General features: G+C 41.6%; 1 protein-coding gene across 1 annotated transcript in view; it reads right to left on the bottom strand.

Annotated features, from left to right (window-relative positions):
- Positions 1 to 19,789, bottom strand: part of IQGAP2 (IQ motif containing GTPase activating protein 2) — a gene marked incomplete in the record, with an annotated part of 4,327,392 nt that overhangs the window by 684,839 nt on the left and 3,622,764 nt on the right. Inside the window, 1 exon segment of the mRNA XM_044063965.1 lies at positions 15,380 to 15,612. Coding sequence (XP_043919900.1) covers positions 15,380 to 15,612 — 233 coding nt within the window.

The raw sequence follows: 19,789 nt of genomic DNA, 5'->3' as shown, positions 1-19,789 counted from the left end.
TTCATTCATCAGCCCTTCAAAGTACTTTTTCCATCTACTCAACACACTCGCCCTCACTTGTGAGTACGTTTGCCTCACTATCCTTTATAACCCTTACCTGCTGCACATCTTTCCCAGCTCTGTCCCTCTGTCTAGCCAATCAGTACAGGTCCTTTTCTCCCTCTTTAGTGCCCAATCTCTCATACAACTCTGCATAAGCCTTATCCTTCGCCACCTCTCTCTTTGCCATGCACCTCATCTCCTTATTCTCATGTCTACTTTCTTCATCTCTTTGACAATCCCACTTCTTCTTCGCCAGCCTCTTCCTCTGTATACTCTCCTGTATTTCCTCATTCCACCACAAGGTCTCCTTGTCCTCTTTCCTCTGTCCAGATGTCACACCAAGCACCTTTCTAGCTCTGCTGTAGTTAGCCAGCTATTCAGTAACTCTTCACTGCCTCCCAGTGCCTTTCTTAACTCTTCCCTGAACTCCACCTCACAATCACCCTTTTTTTAACTTCCACCATTTAATCCTTGGCACTGCTTTCACACTCCTCCTCCTCCTCTTGATCACCAACGTCATCCTACAGACCACCAATATAATGCTGCTTAACTACACCCTGTCACCACTTTATAGTCTCCAATCTCCTTCAGACTGGCCCTCCTACATATGATATAATCCACCTGTGTACATCTTCCTCCACTCTTGTATGTCACCCTATGCTCCTCCCTCTTCCTAAAATACATATTCACCTCAGCCATGTCAATCCTTTTCGCAAAATCCACAATCATTCCTCTCCTTAACACCATACCTACCCATCACTTTCTCATCCCCTCTGTTCACTTCACCAACATGCCCATTCAAGTCCGCTCCAATCACTAGTCTCTCACCCTTGGGTACACTCACCACCACTTCATCCAACTCACTCCAAAATTTTTCTTTCTCATCCATCGCACACCCAACTTGTGGAGCATATCAGTCAGATCCGGGGTTATGTCAGACTGTGATAATTCACTTACAGCCAATGGAGAATAAATCCGAGAAGGAAATACTTGTTTTTGAGCTTGCACAGAATTAGTATGTACCAAGTCTGGATTAAGTAATTGTACAAGTGTATGTCCTTGACTAGCAGATATAGTAGTAGGAAAGGTGTTAATCAGTTCATTAGCAGACACATTAGGAGAAATAGAAGGAGGTTGAAGATTTACAGTACTATGCTGGGGATATACAGTACTTGGTTGGGGCTGTCTGTTTATTGCTGTAGAATGCGGAACTGACTGAGAAATTTCAACATCTGGGTGGAAATTAGACTGAAAGTCCGTTGGAACTCCACTCCTAGTTTCTGAAAAAACGGGTCATTGCTGAGAAGAACTAACATAATTATTAGTAAAGTCTTCAACAACTTGCCTGTTGTCTGCAGAAAAATTCCTGAAACTAAATCTATGTTTGCCATCAGATTTAAGTGGATAGGCCCTCCCATTTTGATAATGCAAAATGTCTCTTTGAAGCTTTTGCTTTTTTCTGCTTACTATAGTGGCCACATGGCATGTCATTCTTGGCTGAATCTCATTATAAACATGATAATGGGAACACTCCTTTTTTAGCACAGAACCATGTTTTTCCTTCTTCCTGCTGAGACACTGATATCTGTGTTGTGTGTAATGGTGGATTCTATTCGTGTACCTGTATGCGTGGGTTGTTTGCACTTGGGAGGTCTCTGGTCTTTTGGTAAGCTCTTGGTGAGTACCTGCAAGTATGTGGGTTTTTGTGATTTGACTTTATCTTGTGTAAGAGGTGAGGTTTGTGTGCTGACAACCTCTTTGATGTCTTGTTTACTGTTACATGAGTTGACTAATTCAAGTTTCACGGTATAGTTACATCTCTCACATACTGTATTAGCTTTAGGAGCAAGTGGCTGTCAGTATAAATGAGACAATTGCTATACTGCCTCAGGATGCCCACGCCAATCAATTTGGCTGGAGAAATGTTGGGAAACTGAATGTCCATAGTAGCAGCTAACTCCTAAGTACTAGACTGTGAGAGGGCAAATTAGATCAGCTAATGTTCTGGGAATAAGAAGGGGACTTAATTCTGTAGAAGATCAGGAATGAAAAGTAGGGCAATGTTGCTCAATGATCAGATGAGTTGACTACAGTGCAGAAGAGCACAGCTGAGTTGCTCGAAGAGCAGCAGGGAAGTCTGAGGGTTTCACTGACTGGAGTCTAGGAAAATAAAGTGTTTCTAGGCGTTTGCATCTGTACAAGGCACTGCTATCAACCACCGCATGATGCACAGCTACAAGCAAATGCAAGGCTTATTGTTTGTTTGTGTCTTTCGGCTTTTCCCGGTTAGGGGTCGCCACAGCAGAACTGTGGTCCGCTAATGATTGGTAGTTGATTTTTACGTGCCGAGTTACCAGCCCTGATGCACAACCTTCAAATGCAAGGCTTATATACAGGTGAAATTAAACAGTTTTAAACTAGTCTCCCAATAGGACACAACACAAAGATCCTTTCCCCTCCAGCAATCGCCAGCTCGGACAAGGCTATATCCACACAGTTCTGCCACAAGGGTGCAGGGGAGCCCTTTTTAATTTAAGATGGCTGGATCTGAGTTCAAGTGTATGAAAAATGGTCTACATTCAGTAAGTCTGGCTCTAGTCTATGTTATCTAAGCAATACTTCAGTGGAAAACAAATGCAGGTCATAAGCAAGCACAAACAGTAAAAACAGTCAAAAAGGCAGAAATTAATGCAGTAAAACATAAAAAGACAGATGAAAAAGTGAAGACCAAACTCAAAATAAGCTTAAATTTTTGTTCTTAGCTTTGGATGCTTGGATTCAAGCAGCAACACTCTGGATCTCTGGCAAAGGATGCCAAACACAGAGTAGCTACGTTTAATATATTGTCAGCTTACAGAGAACTCCAAACGTACCTGCTGGGTGAAAGAACTGGCCAAGCATCATGGTATGACAGAAAGTTCTGGAGTTTTGGTGGAGTGCCTTTCGACATCATTTTTCAGTTGACAGTTGCTAGGCTGAATATAAATGATAATGCAACTGGCAATCCACAAGAAAAGGGTTTCTATAGTAATAGTCTGTCTTCCTGTGCCTGGAGCCAAGGAGACTAACAACTCCATCTTTTTAAACTCCTGCAATCATTTTGGGTAAATCCTATGCGATGGTATATATATATATATATATATATATATATATATATATATATATATATATACACACACACACACACACACACACACACACACACACACACACACACAGAATAAAGGGCTTTCCCTTGACTTCTGCCCCATAAAAAAAAAGACAGATGAATGGGCTGACTAGTAGAAAATTTTAAAATCACTTTTAAGACAAAGTGAGCATCATTTCTCAGGAACAAACCATCCTTACACGATACTTGTACATTATTCTCTACAGAAAAGGGCAAGAAGCTACAGGATCCTACAACCAGATGTAATGGCCATTAGTAAACATTTTTCAAGAGACAAAGTTCAACTCCAATGAACTAATACACAAGCAAGGAACAGACTAGACTGTCAATCAAGTTAAGACCTCAAGAAGAAAACATGTTATTTAAAGCCTGATGGAATGTAGAGCCCTTCCAAGGAACTCCCTGACCAGACAACAGTGGCTCATAATCCCGCACTTCAGGAGGACATAATATGCAGAGAGACATGCACCCCAACAGTATACTAGCTGTATCCTAAATCTAACAGATGACCGAGAAAAAAATCAAGAAAACTTGAAAACTGACCAAATGTGTGGGGGGAAAAGTTGTCATCTTACCATAATGTTCCATCTGTGCTGTCAATCTTCATCTATTCTTGACTCGTGGGTACAGTTCCGATCCTTGGAACTGATCCGACTGATATACAGCTCTCCTCAGCCAAAAATCTCTAGAGCTGCTAGTCTACCCATAATGCCCCATTCTACATTACCTCAGATCTCATTTGCCTGTCTTACAACGAGATGCGTCAGCAGATTCCTCTCTCATAGCTAAGTAAACTATCATTTACTCCCTTTAAGTCGTTCTCTAATTTTTATTCTACACTTTTAAAAATCTCTGGTCTATCCTCAGTGTGAGCATGTCTGTTCCCTTTACCACTGGTATTTTTCCACTACCATCGTTGGTAGGTCCCCCCCCCCCTCCTTTTTACCTTTGGTAAATTTTTTTTTCCATCGCTGGTAGATTTCTTCTTTGCAGTGTGACTAGGTTCTGTCCTTTACTCATTCTTTCTTTTCTCTCTGCCTCTCCTACCTTTTTATTTAGGATGATGGCAGAAAAAGCTAAAAGCTCCAATATGGGCTTCAAACAGTGTACAGAGTGTGGCAGGAAAATGCAAAACTCATATAACCATGAATGTTGCATGCACTGTTTGGGTGTGTCCCACTTGAGTATTGACTGTACAAATCTGCCGGGGTTTCAACAACAGAACTCTAGCAGACAGGAAAAATAAATTTACTCTCAAAGGGCTCCTTAAAGCCCCATTTAAGGAAGCCTTGTCCAAGGCTGACCAGTCACCTCCAGCTTCTGTATCAAATCCTCTTGTTCAGTACTGACATCTCCTTTGGCACTGACTATTAAGAAGCATAAGCATGCATCTGCAGGTTCCTCTTCGGAACTGAAAGCTAAATTTCCAAAGCTTTTGGTGCAGTCTAAATCTTCGGCACCGATGCCCATACCAATGCCTTCAACACCGACCACTACACTTATTCAGTCTTTCACTACTACCATTTCTACCTTGACCATGGTTCAGAAACCAGTACCAGCTGTTACTACTGCCGTGCTGGTGCCGATATGTTCCACAGTCAAACAGACAGTGCTGAAGACTGATACTTCCACTCAACCCAGGGCCATATAGTCCCCCCTCTTTGGACCCTGTCATTTGACAATGCCACAGTCCTTTCCTGGAGATACCCAAAGTCTCCTTCTGGGTTGTCCGTCCGCTCCACCACAAGTCTCTCTGAAGTTGATATTGTAAGGTTGGTGGATCAGATCCTGACAGCCAGGGATCTTCCCTCATCTTCTCAGCCCCCTTCTCCCTTCTGGTGCAGGGGGTTTCATGCACTTTATTCCATGGTCTTGAAAGGCTTACAATGCTAACAGCACTGCTCTCATTCCCAGGACACTGATATGCATATTGGCCTCTTCGAGGGGCCAAGTGCCTTGGACTGTCTTCCCCAGTAAATGCCACCCACCCAATCTGGGAAGCATCTGTGGTCACTACAGCCTTGGGCTGAGGGAGAATTAAAGAATGGCCTCGTAGAACCTGATCTGATTGACTCTACCACCCAAAGGTATTTCTTGCATGCCTGAGCGATTCTTATTTGGGCTGACATGCATTGATAAAGAATCGACCACTGTGTTGCTAGCATCAACTGAAGAATTCTCATATGAAATCTTGCTCGAGGAACAAAAATTATGGCCACTGACATTGACGCCAAGGCGTGAAAAATCAAAGCAGGCTGAAATTTTGGTACTGTGAACTATCTTCATGACCTGAAATCTGATAGTTTGCACTCTTGAGAGAGGAAGAGAAGCTGACAATGATAACGTTTTGAAAACTATTCTTATCAATTCCAATGTCTGAGATGGAAGCCTTCCAAGAGCATGGAGTAAAGTGCAAGAAAAAGTGGATTTATTTCTATTGTTTTTATGTAGTACTAGAGGGTGTATTTTACCTTGTTGAAATTATCGGTGAATTGACTGCACTTGTGAACATTAACAGTCTGCATAAAGCATAGCTATTATCCCCAGATGGCAGAAAATCTGGAGTACCTGATGTTTAGCTCTTATTGGTAGAAGCCTGATTGGAGCAGTACGAGCCAGTCATCTAAGTAAAACACATGGAAACCCTGCAGTCTCAAGTGAGCTGCTACCACTTCTATGCATGTGATGACTACTTTGGGCTGTGGTGAGGCCAAAGGGCAGTGCTCTGAACTGGTAGTGACTGACTCCCAGCTGAAAGTGTAAATACCTTCTGGAATATCTGTTCATTTTATGTGATAGTACGCATCCTGAAGATTGATAAAGCACATCCAGTCATCCTTGCCCAAAAAGGGCAGAATGGACTGAACCATGACCATCTGAAACTTTGTGCGTCAAACTGATTTGTTCAAGTTCCTAAGATCAAAACTGGTCTCCAGTCCCCTGTTTTCTTTGGCACTAAAAAGAATCTTAAGTGTGTTCTGGATTCTATCTGGTCTGGTGGGACATCTGGATGACTCTCTTTTTTCTAGCAGCTTTTGTATTTCTAGTGTTGAAGCTTTCCTCTGATTGGGTGGAACATCGGGACAGTCTGATACAGAAGGAGGTGGCAGGGAATAATATAACCTCTGGATATGATCCTCATCCTGCGTCTATTGTGATGTTCAGCCAGTCTCTCTGGTGGAGGAATAACGGACTCCCAACTGGCTCCAGAGGGGGACAATCAGACCTCCTTTCAGGAGTGCTGGTAGGAAGAAATCTCTGGACCTGTGGATTCTGAGGGCCTTCTCTGCTATGTGGGTGTCATCATCCATTCGAGTTATCCCTCAGCCCCTGGGGGAACTATTTCCATGTCGACCTTGGAAAGAACCCTGGAACTTTGTGAACCACATCTTTTGACCACCTCATTGATTTCTAGAGAAGGATCTTCGAGGAGTTGAAAAATGCACACCTATTGCGATGTGGGTCTTTCCATCCTTTTCATGCCTGGAGAGCGTATCTAATTTTAGGGTCAAACAATGAACTTCTGTCAAAACTTGCATTGACAAATGAGGACTTGAAGGGCTCTGCAAAATCACACAAGCACATCCAGGCATGCTACCTGACAGAAACGCCTGAACCTGCTACCCTTTAGGCACCTTCAGCTGCATGCGAGATTAAGTCTCCAGGCCAAAATGGAAACAGATTGTAGGGTAGCCAACTGTGAGGCTACAAAGTCTAAGAATCAGCAGGAGTAGTCCCAACAAGGGATTTTGATAGTTTCTTTATCAAGTCTATTTTCTCGTAAAATGTGCCAGGCAGTTCAGCAACCTAAGGGCAAAGTCACTGAAGCATACACATGCTTCCGAAATCTGTCCAATACCCTAGACTCCTTGTTAGGGTGTGGACAGAGGAACTCTAATCAGCAAGTTCCTTCTTGTTGGCCACTGCCACGACCATACCATCTACAGGCACCCCCCTTGCTTCAATATTCCCATACGACAGGAGGTCCCATAATCCAATCCAGTCTCTTGGGGATGGGCTCAACTGTATCAGGCTCCTTTCATGCCCACCTAGAGATCAAGTCAATGGGCTCATCAGAGGGTGAAATAATCCAGGAGGTAGACAGGCCAGCAGCAAAAGCCTCCAGGAATACAAATTCCTCTTGTGAAGGGTAGCCGGAGAACCAACCACCTCTCTGCTTAAGGATCTCAAGGATGTCTGCAAAGGAGACATCTTTGGGTGGTGATCTTGGGGACCCTTCCTGAAAGGAGTCTAACTGCCTTCTTCTACACTTCCTCTTCCTAGGGACTACCTTGGTGGGGTGCTCTGAAGAAGGATCTGAAGAGATCAAAATACCCGGTTAGGTAACCTAGAGATTTTGGGCTGGCTGTCCCTGTTGTGTAAAATGAAGGGGCTCATGTGCAAAGATACACAGGATCCAGAGAGAAGATCTGAGGTGATAGGGGTTTATCTCTCCTGCTGGAGCAGAGAACACTCTCTTCACTACCTCAAAGGCAGAATGCTCCAGGCAGAAGGAAGACAATGGAGCCAAGAAGCCAGGCTTCTTGCCCTTTGGTTCCCTCTGCCCCAAAGGCAATCTACCCGAGGTGGAAGTTGGAGCAGAGCTGACCAATGCTGAAGCTCCAAGGGGTAGACATGGTTCTGAAAACTTCTAAGTCAACTCTAACACCTCAGATCCAATAGGGGCGTTTCGACTCCAAGAGTCATCTGGCTCTGAATACATTGAAGCCAGTGCACTCAGAGATAATGTCAGATCCAAATACAAGAATATTTTCAGATCTGAACCAAACAGACTCAGAAGGTTCAGATCCAGGATCTCCAAAACTATCGGTTGGATCAGAGAAGGAGACGACATTGATGGAATGGTAGAAAGACTAACTTCCTAACCCGAAGGGGTAGGAGCCAGGATAACTTCCATCTGTATCTGCACCAAAAGGAATTTCCTCCTCATTCTGTCCGCATCAGCTTTGGTCAAACTTCTGGAAGAATAAGAGGAAGCTAGGAATGAGGACTTAGAACGCCGCCATTCCAAAAAGGGAGAAGGTAATTTGGAAGGTACCTGATCCAAACTTGTTGAGTATCTGTTTCTGGTTAAGAGCCTTGGATCTGATGTCCTTGTATCGAGGAGGGTTTTATCGGGATCTGATGGGGATAGCATCACAGCAGCCTTCGGATCCAATTTATGTTTTTTCTTTGGTGGCTCCAAGGATGACAGAGTGGAGGATCCTAAAGGTTTAGGACACTTGGTGAAAGGCTCCTTTGATTTACATTTGGGGGACTGAGCCCCAGCAATACCTTCTGAGAAAGACGCAGGAAGTAATCCTTTCAAGATAAGTTATTTTTTTCTATCCACAATGGCATGCAGATTAAAGCTTTTGCAAATAGCACTATCAACTTGATGTTGGTCTGGACCCAAATTATACACAGTGTGTGTGTGTGTGTGTGTGTGTGTGTGTGTGTGTGTGTGTGTGTCAGATAAGGGCAACCTGTGCCCACACTTTTGGCACTTCTCAAAATGTAAAGAGCCTTTTTCTGACATCCTGACACAGTATAACAGGAAAAAGAAGAAGGAGAAACTGATCAGAAGGTTTACTATGATAAGGTCGAACTGGACCCCATGGAATGATGGGATCATCGATCCACATCCTCAAAAGAGACAATGTCAAATCTCAACATTGCTGAAATACCACTCGACTTCAGCCTCATAACAGGCTTTAACATGGGTCGAGATAGGGACAAGATTCATACTTCGACAATGTTGGGTTCGGCATTGTTGCCATTTGGCCTCCAGACTTCGACTGAAGTGGGTTCGACCGAACCCACTTCAACCTTATCATAGCAAACCGATCAGACTTATGATTGACCTTAGTTTTATCCAAATAGTACCTGAGCTGTCTGTCCAAATCTGAGGTATGCAGGACCCTCACACTAGCAGACTGAGGAGAAGAGAAAAAGGAAGGAGTTATACCAACTAATTCAAGAACAACTCATTTACTACCTTGGGCATAAAAGAAGGATTAGTCCCAAAGGGACGCCCTGTCCCTGTGAAAAAAACAAAAAAAGAAATGGCCATAATGAACTGGAGCTCACAAACCATCCGAGCAGAAGTAAAAGCTAGCAAGAAAACAGTCTACAGAATCTGTAGGCTCAAAAGGAGCCTAAGTCAGTTCTTCCAAAACATTTCCTTGAAGGGCTAATATGCAAGATGCTTTTAAGAATTTGTTTGACTTCAAAATGAGAAGCCAAAGGAGGATTGAAGGGCTGGCAAGCAGAAATGAATGACAAATGGGCTTTCACAGAATAATAAGCCAGACCAACCTGCAGCAACTATCAAAAATAAGAGAGGACCAAATGGACTCCCCCCTGAAGAAGGGTCCTGATTATGAGCAAGGCACCAAACAGAAAATATTTTCCATTTGGATATATAAGATTTTTTGGTGGAAGGTTTTCTTGCCTCCTGTAAAACCCTGAGCATGTCCTCAGAAAAGAGGTGCCTGAAAGGGATCAAAATCCTATCAGCCACAGTGTCAGTTGAAGAGTGGACAAGTAAGACTAGATGAGAGATCCTTTGTTTTGTGTGAGGAGATCCAATTAGTGAGGTAAATTGTGGTGACTGTCCCTGGCCAGATGCATTAAGAACGGGAACCAATGCTGTCTTGTCCAAAAGGGAGTCACAAGCAAGATTTTTAGTAAGTCCAGCTGAATCTTCTGCAGGACTACTGGAAGTAGAGGAAGAGGAGGGAAAGTATAAAGAAATATCCCCTTCCAAGGAAAAGAATGGACATCAATCTTCCATGCCAGACAGCATGGCATTCTAGAACAGAAGGGATGAAGCTGCATGTTCAGAGGGGAGGTAAAACATCTACCTGAGGAATACCCCATCAATGGACAATGTCCAGAAACACTTCTTTGTGAAGCATCCATTCGTGAGCCTGTGTTTTGGACTGTCTCTGAGAATCTGCCACAATATTGTGCTCTGAAGGAATGTACATTGCCTAATGAGCTAACTGATAACTGAGAGTCACCTCCCAAGCCTGAACAGCCATCTTGAAGAGGAGGTAACAGTTTGTCCCTCCCTGCTTTTTTTACATAGATCACTGTAGTATTTTCTGTGTAGACCTTCAAGTGGTCTGGAGAGTACATGGGGTGAAAAGCTTGAAGGACCAGAATCAGAGCTCCTACCTCTTTGATGCTGATATGGTCTGACCTCTGATGGGAGAGGTTACAGGTGACCAAAAGAAGCCTCCCACCCCATGTCTGAGGCATCATCGAGCAGTTCTGCTGAAAAGATAGTCCTGGATTGAGAGCAAACTGTTGAATCCACCACTCAAATTCCTTCTGTACACAAGGAAGGAGAGGTACACAAAAATCCAGGGGGTGAAAATGATGAAGCCAAACTGACTTGAGGTACCACTAAAACTTCTGCATATGCAGTCTAGCAAGAGGGAGCACTGGAAAAGAAGACACCATAAATTCCAGGGCCCGAATAAACTCCCTGTCTGGCATGGCAGACAGAGGAAGAAGAGACTGAATGAAGGCTGTCAATGACAAAACTTTTAGAGGCGAAAGAGAGGCCAACAACATTGGCAGTGTCTGAATCCTGCATCCCAGATGCACATGATCCTGAGAAGGAGTTAGAACAGACTTTTGGAAGGTGACTGTGAGTGCCAGACTTTGAAGAAGAGAGATGGTGAACTCCAGATCCTCTAACAGGTAACTGGGAGAAGGTGCCTAAGGCAAGAGGTAATCCAGATAAGGAAAAATCTGAATGCTTTGGAGCCTGCAGAAAGAAATTACAGGAGCTAAGCATTTTGTGAATAACTTCAGAGCAGCAGAGACCCCCAAGGCAAAGCAGAAAACTGAAAATGAAAGAAAGAAATGTAAAAACGTTCTCAAAACAGGGTGAATACAGATATGAAGGCAAGCATCTTTCAGATCCAAAGAAAAGATGGGACCTTGAGAAACATGTTGTGTAGGGAGAGATCCAGAATAGATCTCCAAGTGCCCCCTTTTGAGGAACCAGGTCCGCAGGCAGAGGCTGGAGAACAGGCAAAGAAAAACACCTCATGACAGTCCTAAAAGCCGCAGCCCTGGAAGAGGCATCAGCAGCATCATAGCTGTACTTAACAGAGTGGCAAATCATTTGAGAAGCAGAACCTAAAATAGATAAGGCACAGGATATGCCTTCAGGATCAGGGAGGTCAGAACAAGCTTGAGCAATCAAGGCCACAGCATACCTAGTCATGTTGGTCTGGTAATTAACAGCCCTAAAAGCCAAAATAGAAGCAGTGTAAACTTTCTTACCAATCCTCTCCAATGACCTACTACAATTATCAGAAGGCAAGGTTTGAAAGAGGGTAAGAGCTTAGAAGTTTTGTCAGAAGAGACTGACACCACAGCAGGATCAACAGAAGGATGTCTAAATAAAAATTGACAATCCTCAGGAGCCTTAAAGAACCTATCAGGTTTCTTAGGAGCAGGAGGCAGAGAATCAGGAAACTTGGAAGCAGCAATGAAAGTGTCTAACAAGGCACCCAATACAGGAAGAACTGTCGAAGGATGAGAAGTATCCAACTGAAGCAACTCATATTTTCTCTGAATACCAGACACTTCAGAAGAATCCCACTTAAAGTATTCCATCATCCTAGCAATCATGTCACCAAAGGAAAATTCCTCAAAATTAGACTAAGGGCTAATAGACTCCTCCTCCTCAGAACCATAAGCCAAAGGTGAAGGCATCTGTGAAAAACAGGACAAAGACCACTCATCAGACACTGAATCCTCATCTGAGGAATTCAGTTACCCAAGTCATTTAGAAGGGGTAGCGGTCCAAGGAGAAGCAGGCACCATAACCCCTTGAGGAGGTGTCAGGGCCATCAAGGCAGAAAACAAGTCCTGAGTAAGCTCTTGCCATTCCCTTTGAGGATCCTTAAGGAGGACCACAACATGCTTTGTTTTTTTGTCTCTTCTTGGAAGGGACAACAGCCCTAATAAATAAAGAAGGTCCCAATCCTTCGTGAGATTCACTAAGAGAACCCAGAACTTCCTCCCTGACCAACATCTGTAGAATCCCTCTAGGACCCTCAGAGATAATCAACCGTGGTTCCCTGAAATGTCTACAGCAGATGCCTGCAAAGCCTCATAGGATATGTGAAACGACAGATCCATGCTGGCCTCTGAGGTTGCAGCAGAGGAGTTTAACTTAGATGCTTAACAACCTACAGAACTATTACCTGGTTCTACAGGGACATTCAGTGGAGGCTGGACAGCTAATGAATCCAGCCGAGACTTCTTGGCCGCCTTCTTCATAGCGGGATTATCTCGGTGTTGAAGGATTCTGCATTGGTACTCTGTGCTAACTGCTTAAGCCACTGGTTTTCAAGATGCATGGCCAGGGAAGACAAACAGCTTCTGAGAGTCTTAGGCACAAGCGTCTTACACATATTACAAGAGGTGCGGTTGTGGGAAGCACCCAAACAAAAAAGACACTGTTCATGATGATCCTCATGGGGAGTCTGCCTCCCACACTATTTTCCCTTCTTGAATGACATGGACTCTAGGTATTAAAATAAAATACCAATAAATTAAAATAAAAAAAATACCCCCAACTGATCATTTATCCGGTGGCTAGGTATTCAGCACAGCAACAAGGCATTCAGACCAACTAGCAATAATGGTGTCCAAACTGGTGGCAAAGTAGTTCTGGGTAGCTGCATCTGTATGTCCCTTTTATGCCCTATATTCTGTGTGGTGAGCACAGGTGTGATGTATGATGCATACAAGATCATTAGGTTCTGAAATGCTGGCCAAGCATTGGGCTGCCCTGGGTGGGAGAGCCCCTCTGTTTAGAGTACTGCAACAGTAATAGAGGAGGACATTATCAAATGCATCCAATCTTCCTTGTGCAAAAGAGGCAGAATGGACTGAATTGTGACCATTTGCAACTTGAATCACTTCATATATTGGTTTAAGTTGCTGAGATCCAAGATAGGCTTCAGGTTCCCATTTTTCTTTGGCACCAAAAACAACCTTCAGTAAGTTCCAAATCCCTGTTGGTCTGGGGAGACCATTTGGGTGACTCTTTTGAACAGCAGTTTTTCTATTTCTGTTGCTTCTTTTCTCTGACTGGATGGAATGTCTGGAAGTAGTGTAGATTGATTTGGGAGCTGTAAGGAAAAGGGTATTAATAGCCTCTGGAAATAACCCACTACACCAAAGTGACTTTGGTGATGGCTGTCCATATTTGTGAATGTAGGGAAAAGCACGTCCCAAATGCCTCTAGAGTGCAGTAGTCAGGCACCCCTTCAGGAGCACTGGTAAGGATTCTCAGAGAAGGGACTTGGTTTTCTGGGTCTCCTCTGCCATGAGGCCATTGTCTATTACTGGAGTCCCCTCTTGTACCACAGGGAGACCTGTCCCCAGAGAAGTTCTGGAAAAAGCCTTGTTGTGACTTCTGGAACTACATTTTCTTACTGTTCTACCTTGTCTGGGTTTGGGAAAAGGTCCTTTGAGGTGTAGAAAACATATCCCCATACTAGAGAAGGTCTTCCTCATCTTGTTCATTCCTAGATGGGGTTTCTTTAACCTTGGGGCCATCAAAAGAAGCACTGATGAATGAAGACTTGAAAGGCTCCCTGAAGTCAGAGAGATGCATTCAGGCGTGCCCGTCTCACAGCTGTTCCTGAACACGTAGCTCTCAAAGCACCTTTTAAGGCATGGGAAATGAGTCTCATAGAGGCATTTAATAGGGACTGTAGGGTGGCCAGTTGCGCAGAAATGGTCTTCCTGTCCTCCTCTGTCATGGACCCATGAAGGGCACTGGAAAACTCCTTGGTCAAGACCCTCTAATAACTTGCGACATGTATCAGATAGTTAAGTGACCTACCAACAAAGGTCACTGATGCATAAACGCACTGCCCAAACTTGTCCAACACCATGGACTCTCTTTTGGTGGCATGTGTGATGACAGGAGGTACTGCCAGCACAGCTAGCTAGAACTTTGTAAATAATTATTTGTGATTTGTGAATATCAAACTGATTTATACAAGATGCTTGTGTTGCAGATGTATTAGCACTGTATGACATATGTATATCAAACTAATTTGTTCAGACGTTTGTGCTGAAAAGGTATTTGCAAAGTGCTTGTGTTTGAAATGTATGCACAGTGTGCCCTACTGGAGAGAACAGAAATGTACATGCACTACTGTAACTGTTTAAATGTATATGTTTTAACAGAGGAAATTGGCAGACAGGAGGTTAACCTCAGTCCAGCAAACTTTAAATCGGAAATTAAATCACTTTACGGGCTAGGTCATAAGGATGCTATCTCATAGGTTTCAATGCAGCCAGATGTACAGTTTCAGTAACACAGTTCCAAGCATAAAATACATGAACAAAAGTCCCCTAATTTTGTACCAAAAGACTAGTTTCAGTCAAAATTAAAGATACCACCTAAAACAGTATTAAACTAGACATAACTAATTTGATGGAAAATTCCTGTAAGAAATGTTTAACATATAAAATGGTGCCAAAACTGCAATTTAAATGGAAAAGTAATTTAAAATGCTCAATTACCTCAAATAATCATAACTCCAAATAAAAAAATGCAATATCAGCAAGTTTTCCAGTCAGACTCCAAATAAAGCTTTTCATCAACAGCATAGGTCTTACTGAGCTAGTCAAATTAAAAATAAAAGCATACACAACACTTCTCATCAGAAAAAAGTCAAAGCAACAGAATACACTATTCAAGCACTGATAGAAAAAGGCAGAGGTAGAAAATACAACTCAAAACTCAATCTTTATCTGAGTTCAGCAGCTGAAAAGCCAGATAAAGCAGCAGTCTTCTGAGACCTTTCTCTTACTGTGGCAGTAGAAAACTGAAAGGGTCCTGCCTGTAGATCTGAAATGCAGACCATGAACTCTCATATGACTGGTCCATCACACCCAACTACAGGCAGGGGGAGGAGCTCTAAGTTTTAGTAGACAGCCAGAGACAGGGTAGCATGGCACTACTACCCATATGGCAGTAAGGCAGTACGTTTGTTGAACATTAAGCAAAACATCGGTGCAAAACAGTTATTATATTTTGGGCAAACATAATGTAGCCAAGAAAGCAAGAGAAAAAAATCACAACAGAAGTCGTTTCAAGGTCACTTATTATTATACCTGAACTTCTGGTAAGTCTGTGATAAATATCCATTCATGGATGACAGATGTGCATTTTCTCCTTCAAACAATTTGTTAGAGGCAGCGTGTTGAAGAACTTTTGCCACAGAACCCAAATTCCTTCTCTGGTCTGCATGAATCTGTCCACCAGCAGTGATATCAATGATGTCAAATCCATCAGGAGCAACAATTGCTGGATTCATGTATCGGTAATAAAGGAGGTTTCCAACAATCTAAAAATAGAAAAAAAATTTCATCATGAATCACAATATTAGGAGTGCACAGCACAGCAGAAGAACACCAACAGGGTCATATATTAACACAACTGAAATTCACAGTACAGTCATGAAGTACAAATGAGTTCTGTACCAGCATTTAAGACCAAACATATTTAATTTCACATACATTACTCTGGTTTGCTTATTAATTTCAAGAGGGCACTACCTGTCAAAGTTCAAATACAATAACACTTTCTGCTAACATCAACTACTGAGGAGTTAGTACATACACTTCACGTCATACCTCTCAATCTTGAAATGGAAAAAATATGGACAAAGCCAAAAATAAATGGGGACAAAGGCCCAAAATCAGGGACAAATTTTAAATGCTCTTAAAAGCTTAGAAAGTTGCTAAAATAAGTTTTGTCTTAGCATGCATTTTCTGAAGGATATGTAGCCTGAAACTCAAATCTATGTGATTACTTAGTGACTTTAATCTTCAATGATTTTCCAGAAAAATAAAACTAATTTTATGAGGAAGAGACAAAAATATGAGGAAAAATCTAGACTTGCAGTGAAAATCTGAACAGTTGAAAGGTATGTTTCATTTCAATGTGGCAAATTCAAAACTTAATTGTCACTGTTTTAAATACAACTGTTGCAGGAAGAAAGCTATTTATAGTAAGCTCTAATAGAAAGTTCTTTCTATTAACTAAAGACTAGCAATCTAAGTGGATGAACTACTTTTGGTCATCTTTATGTCAGGAAATGGTGTTTATATTACACACAGAAAATGTGTCCGTGATAAATGTGATGATCTTGCATTTCATCTATAAATATACCTAGACATGTTCATCTCTTCCATAACTAAATGTTCCTTTCCCTTGACTTCCCATAAGATTAAATCTAACACTTTTAAGGTGATACTTATGAATAAAGCTAGAAGTATGAAAAATAAACTACCAGCAAAATAACACTAATGCCTTTCTTTTCTGAGATTGTGGCTTTCAGTAGAAAACTGGTCCTGTACATCATTGGATGGCCATCTTAATGTCAAAAATATCTGGATTCTAAAGTAAATTAAATTGTTTATTCTGAAACTGTCCAGGTTAAACGTACAAGATGCCATTTGATAACGAACACTAGCAATGTGTGCTTTTATCATCTGTTTGTTTTCTGCCAACTTGGGAGGGGGTAGCCTAATGGTTAAGGTGTTCAACTTAGAAACACATGGTGCAGGGTTTGATTCTCACAAGGGATAATTGGCTAGGCTTAAAATGGTTCGCAAGGGCAGTTAGCTTAGTACAAACCTATGAACCTATACTTGCAAGTTAAAAGAACACACATACTTGATAAAAGGCTACCTACCCCTTGATTAAATATGAATTGCCAGATAAAATGTATCCTATAAGCTTCTTGGATTTTCTTCACACAAATCATTCATTCATTCATTTTTTTAACACCTATCTTGCCCTATTCAATGTTGTGGGGGTTGCTGGTAAGCAGAGACTGCAAGTGAGCAAACCATTTGTGGACAGAATGCTATCCCACTGGAAAATGCATGCATATGAATCTGCTATGAAACATTCCACTTCCTTTAGTCAAAGTTCAAAACATTTTAACTGTAACATTAACTAACACAGTCTTAAGAAAATGCTGCGCCAAATATAAAATACAAGAAACAGGTCATTTTGCAGGGGGGCTATGTTCCCTGCATCTCTGATTGGGGGGTCTGGCTCCACACCACTCAACTCTAAATATAATAATTCAGTGACTGCAAAAAGATGATGGAACATATAAAAAAATGCCTTTTACATCTTCGAGTTATACAGTCACCAAACCAACTACATCATCTGTGACAAAGCAAGCTCCAATGTACTAAAACAACAAAATCTGGTTCTGGTTAGAAAAAAGTGATTTACAATCTGATAACACAGCACATGATAAACAGTAGTGCTCCCAATATGCACACGCATGCATGTACCACAAAAGCATGTCTGCATGCAATTCGCAATATCATCAATTCAACTAAAGGCATAAATCAACTGACAGAAATTTTTACCTTTCATACCTCTAGTACCGGAGGCAGAAATATTTTAGATTTAATATGACACACTAAGCAAACTAAATATTGTAATATTAATTCACAGCAGCATGTCCTGGGAAGGTTGACCACTGTTTCATTATTTTTGCTCCTCGATAATGTAATACCTTATCAATAAAGTATCCTGAATTTTTGTATCTTCCACAAAGGTGCTTATTCATCAATGAGTTGCTAAGGAATCAGGCAAATGTTAATAAGCGAATTAGAGCTTTGTGGTGGGAACAGTTTGTTAGGATGATGACTGGGTGCATTTCAACCTTCATTTCAAAAAGACACAAAACAGCATAAATTGGAATACAAAAAGCACCTGTGATAGTCATGTTAAACTCAAATTATAGAGCATTGGAAAAGGAGTACTCTTATATAATGCAGTTAAACTTCCATTATTTTGAAGTCCTTTTATTATTTATTTGGGACAAAACTGTTTAACTCATTCTGTGTTGCTTTTATTACAATAACATTTTTGTACTCTCTAACGCTGGTGAAGATGCCCAGTTTCATTGTGGGCGATCCTTTGCTTCCAGTGGGGTTTTTTTGTTATTAAACTTCCATTATCACAAACTAAATAAGGTCTTAACAAAGATTAAGTACTTTAGCAACCATTACACCAGTACAGAGGTAAAAAAAAAAAAAAAAAGAGTTGGCTGTAAACAGTAAACATAATGTGAATTCTTTAAGAAACTTTTCTGTATAAAATCCTGCAAGCTGCAATATGATGGCTCCTCACTTAAGCCCACTCTTGGTACCTTAGCAAGTGCGCACACATACACACACAGGTTTTCTGTTGGTCTGTTTGGGTGGGCTTTCTCTGAAGAGAGATTCTCCTATTGAAGGGTTGCACTGGCACTGTAAGGGACACCAGGGTTTCTGGAGTCAAGAGGAAGGACATTTGGGAAGATCTATGAAGAAAGTCGGAGGTCAGCATTGGCAGTCAAAAATAGCCGAGACTATATACATATATAAAATACACACACACACACACACACACACACACACACACACACACACACACAGATATATATATATATAGTCATACTTATATTTATGTTGGCCAGTGTAACAGTATCCAAAAGTAACTTTTTAAAGATTTATTTTGCCTGACAAAAACTTTTAAGTGAATGTCCAGTTACATTTGATGTACTGATTGGCAATGTTTAGTGTACGACATTCCAATTTGTTGCTGTAGTTTGAGAGTGCAGGTGTATACTGCAGTGTTCGAACACATGGAAATATTGCACTTGCAGTTGTATGCAAACACAATCATTATCCTGGCTGCTGCTGTGTGGGATTTATACAGCAAGTGAATGGCAAAGATGCAGGTAGGTGTATGCTACTGTTAAAACTCAAAGGACATGATATGCTGGTTATTGATGGATATCAGTATTAATTACAGAAGAGTAATGGTGACAGGAAGCATTGGTGTTGTGTCTGTAAGAGTAAATATACTTGTACAGGACGGTGCATCACAAAGAATGTACTGGAAGGGAACAGATTAGAGAAAAATAATAGCCATTACCATGCGCCAGATGCTGTTACATCGGAGGTGTGTAAAGTTCAAGAAAGTATTAAGAGACACACTGATCACTCTGTGGAGGATCCCTGTAAAATAATTGCAGGGGTATTAGCAAGTACATCTAGTAACCCTGTGAATGAGTTAACTAATACCTCTGTACTGAAGAAGTGTGTAAGTTGAGTAAGGTATAAGAGCAGACCAAGTCTGTATAAGGATATGCATACATTGAAAGATTTTCAGACTGACATGCTTCCCATTAAAAATGGATGCTTTATAACTGAGCACTCAGTGAGTCAGACATCAGTGGGAATGCAGTTATAATTACAATGGAATCAAACTGTCATGTTCATGCAAATACGGCCTTGTGGAAGGCACTTTTCCAATTAGGACTAGAGAATGCAAACACATGTATAGTAGTCACTGCCCTTTAGAAGGTAGTGAGAGAAGGTAATTCATTTCAGTTGTATATGGCATACTGCCATATAAGACGGAGTGCTATGATCAATTCTGGAGAACTGTACTGAATATTTGTTCACATCATAGTCTGCCGTTATGTCCTAAACTGACACTTGGCA

This window comes from Protopterus annectens, chromosome 2.part2 (genome assembly GCF_019279795.1).
Source record: "Protopterus annectens isolate FY-2018-M chromosome 2.part2, PAN1.0, whole genome shotgun sequence".
NCBI lineage: Eukaryota > Metazoa > Chordata > Ceratodontiformes > Protopteridae > Protopterus > Protopterus annectens.
This window is presented reverse-complemented; position numbering and strand designations above follow the sequence as displayed.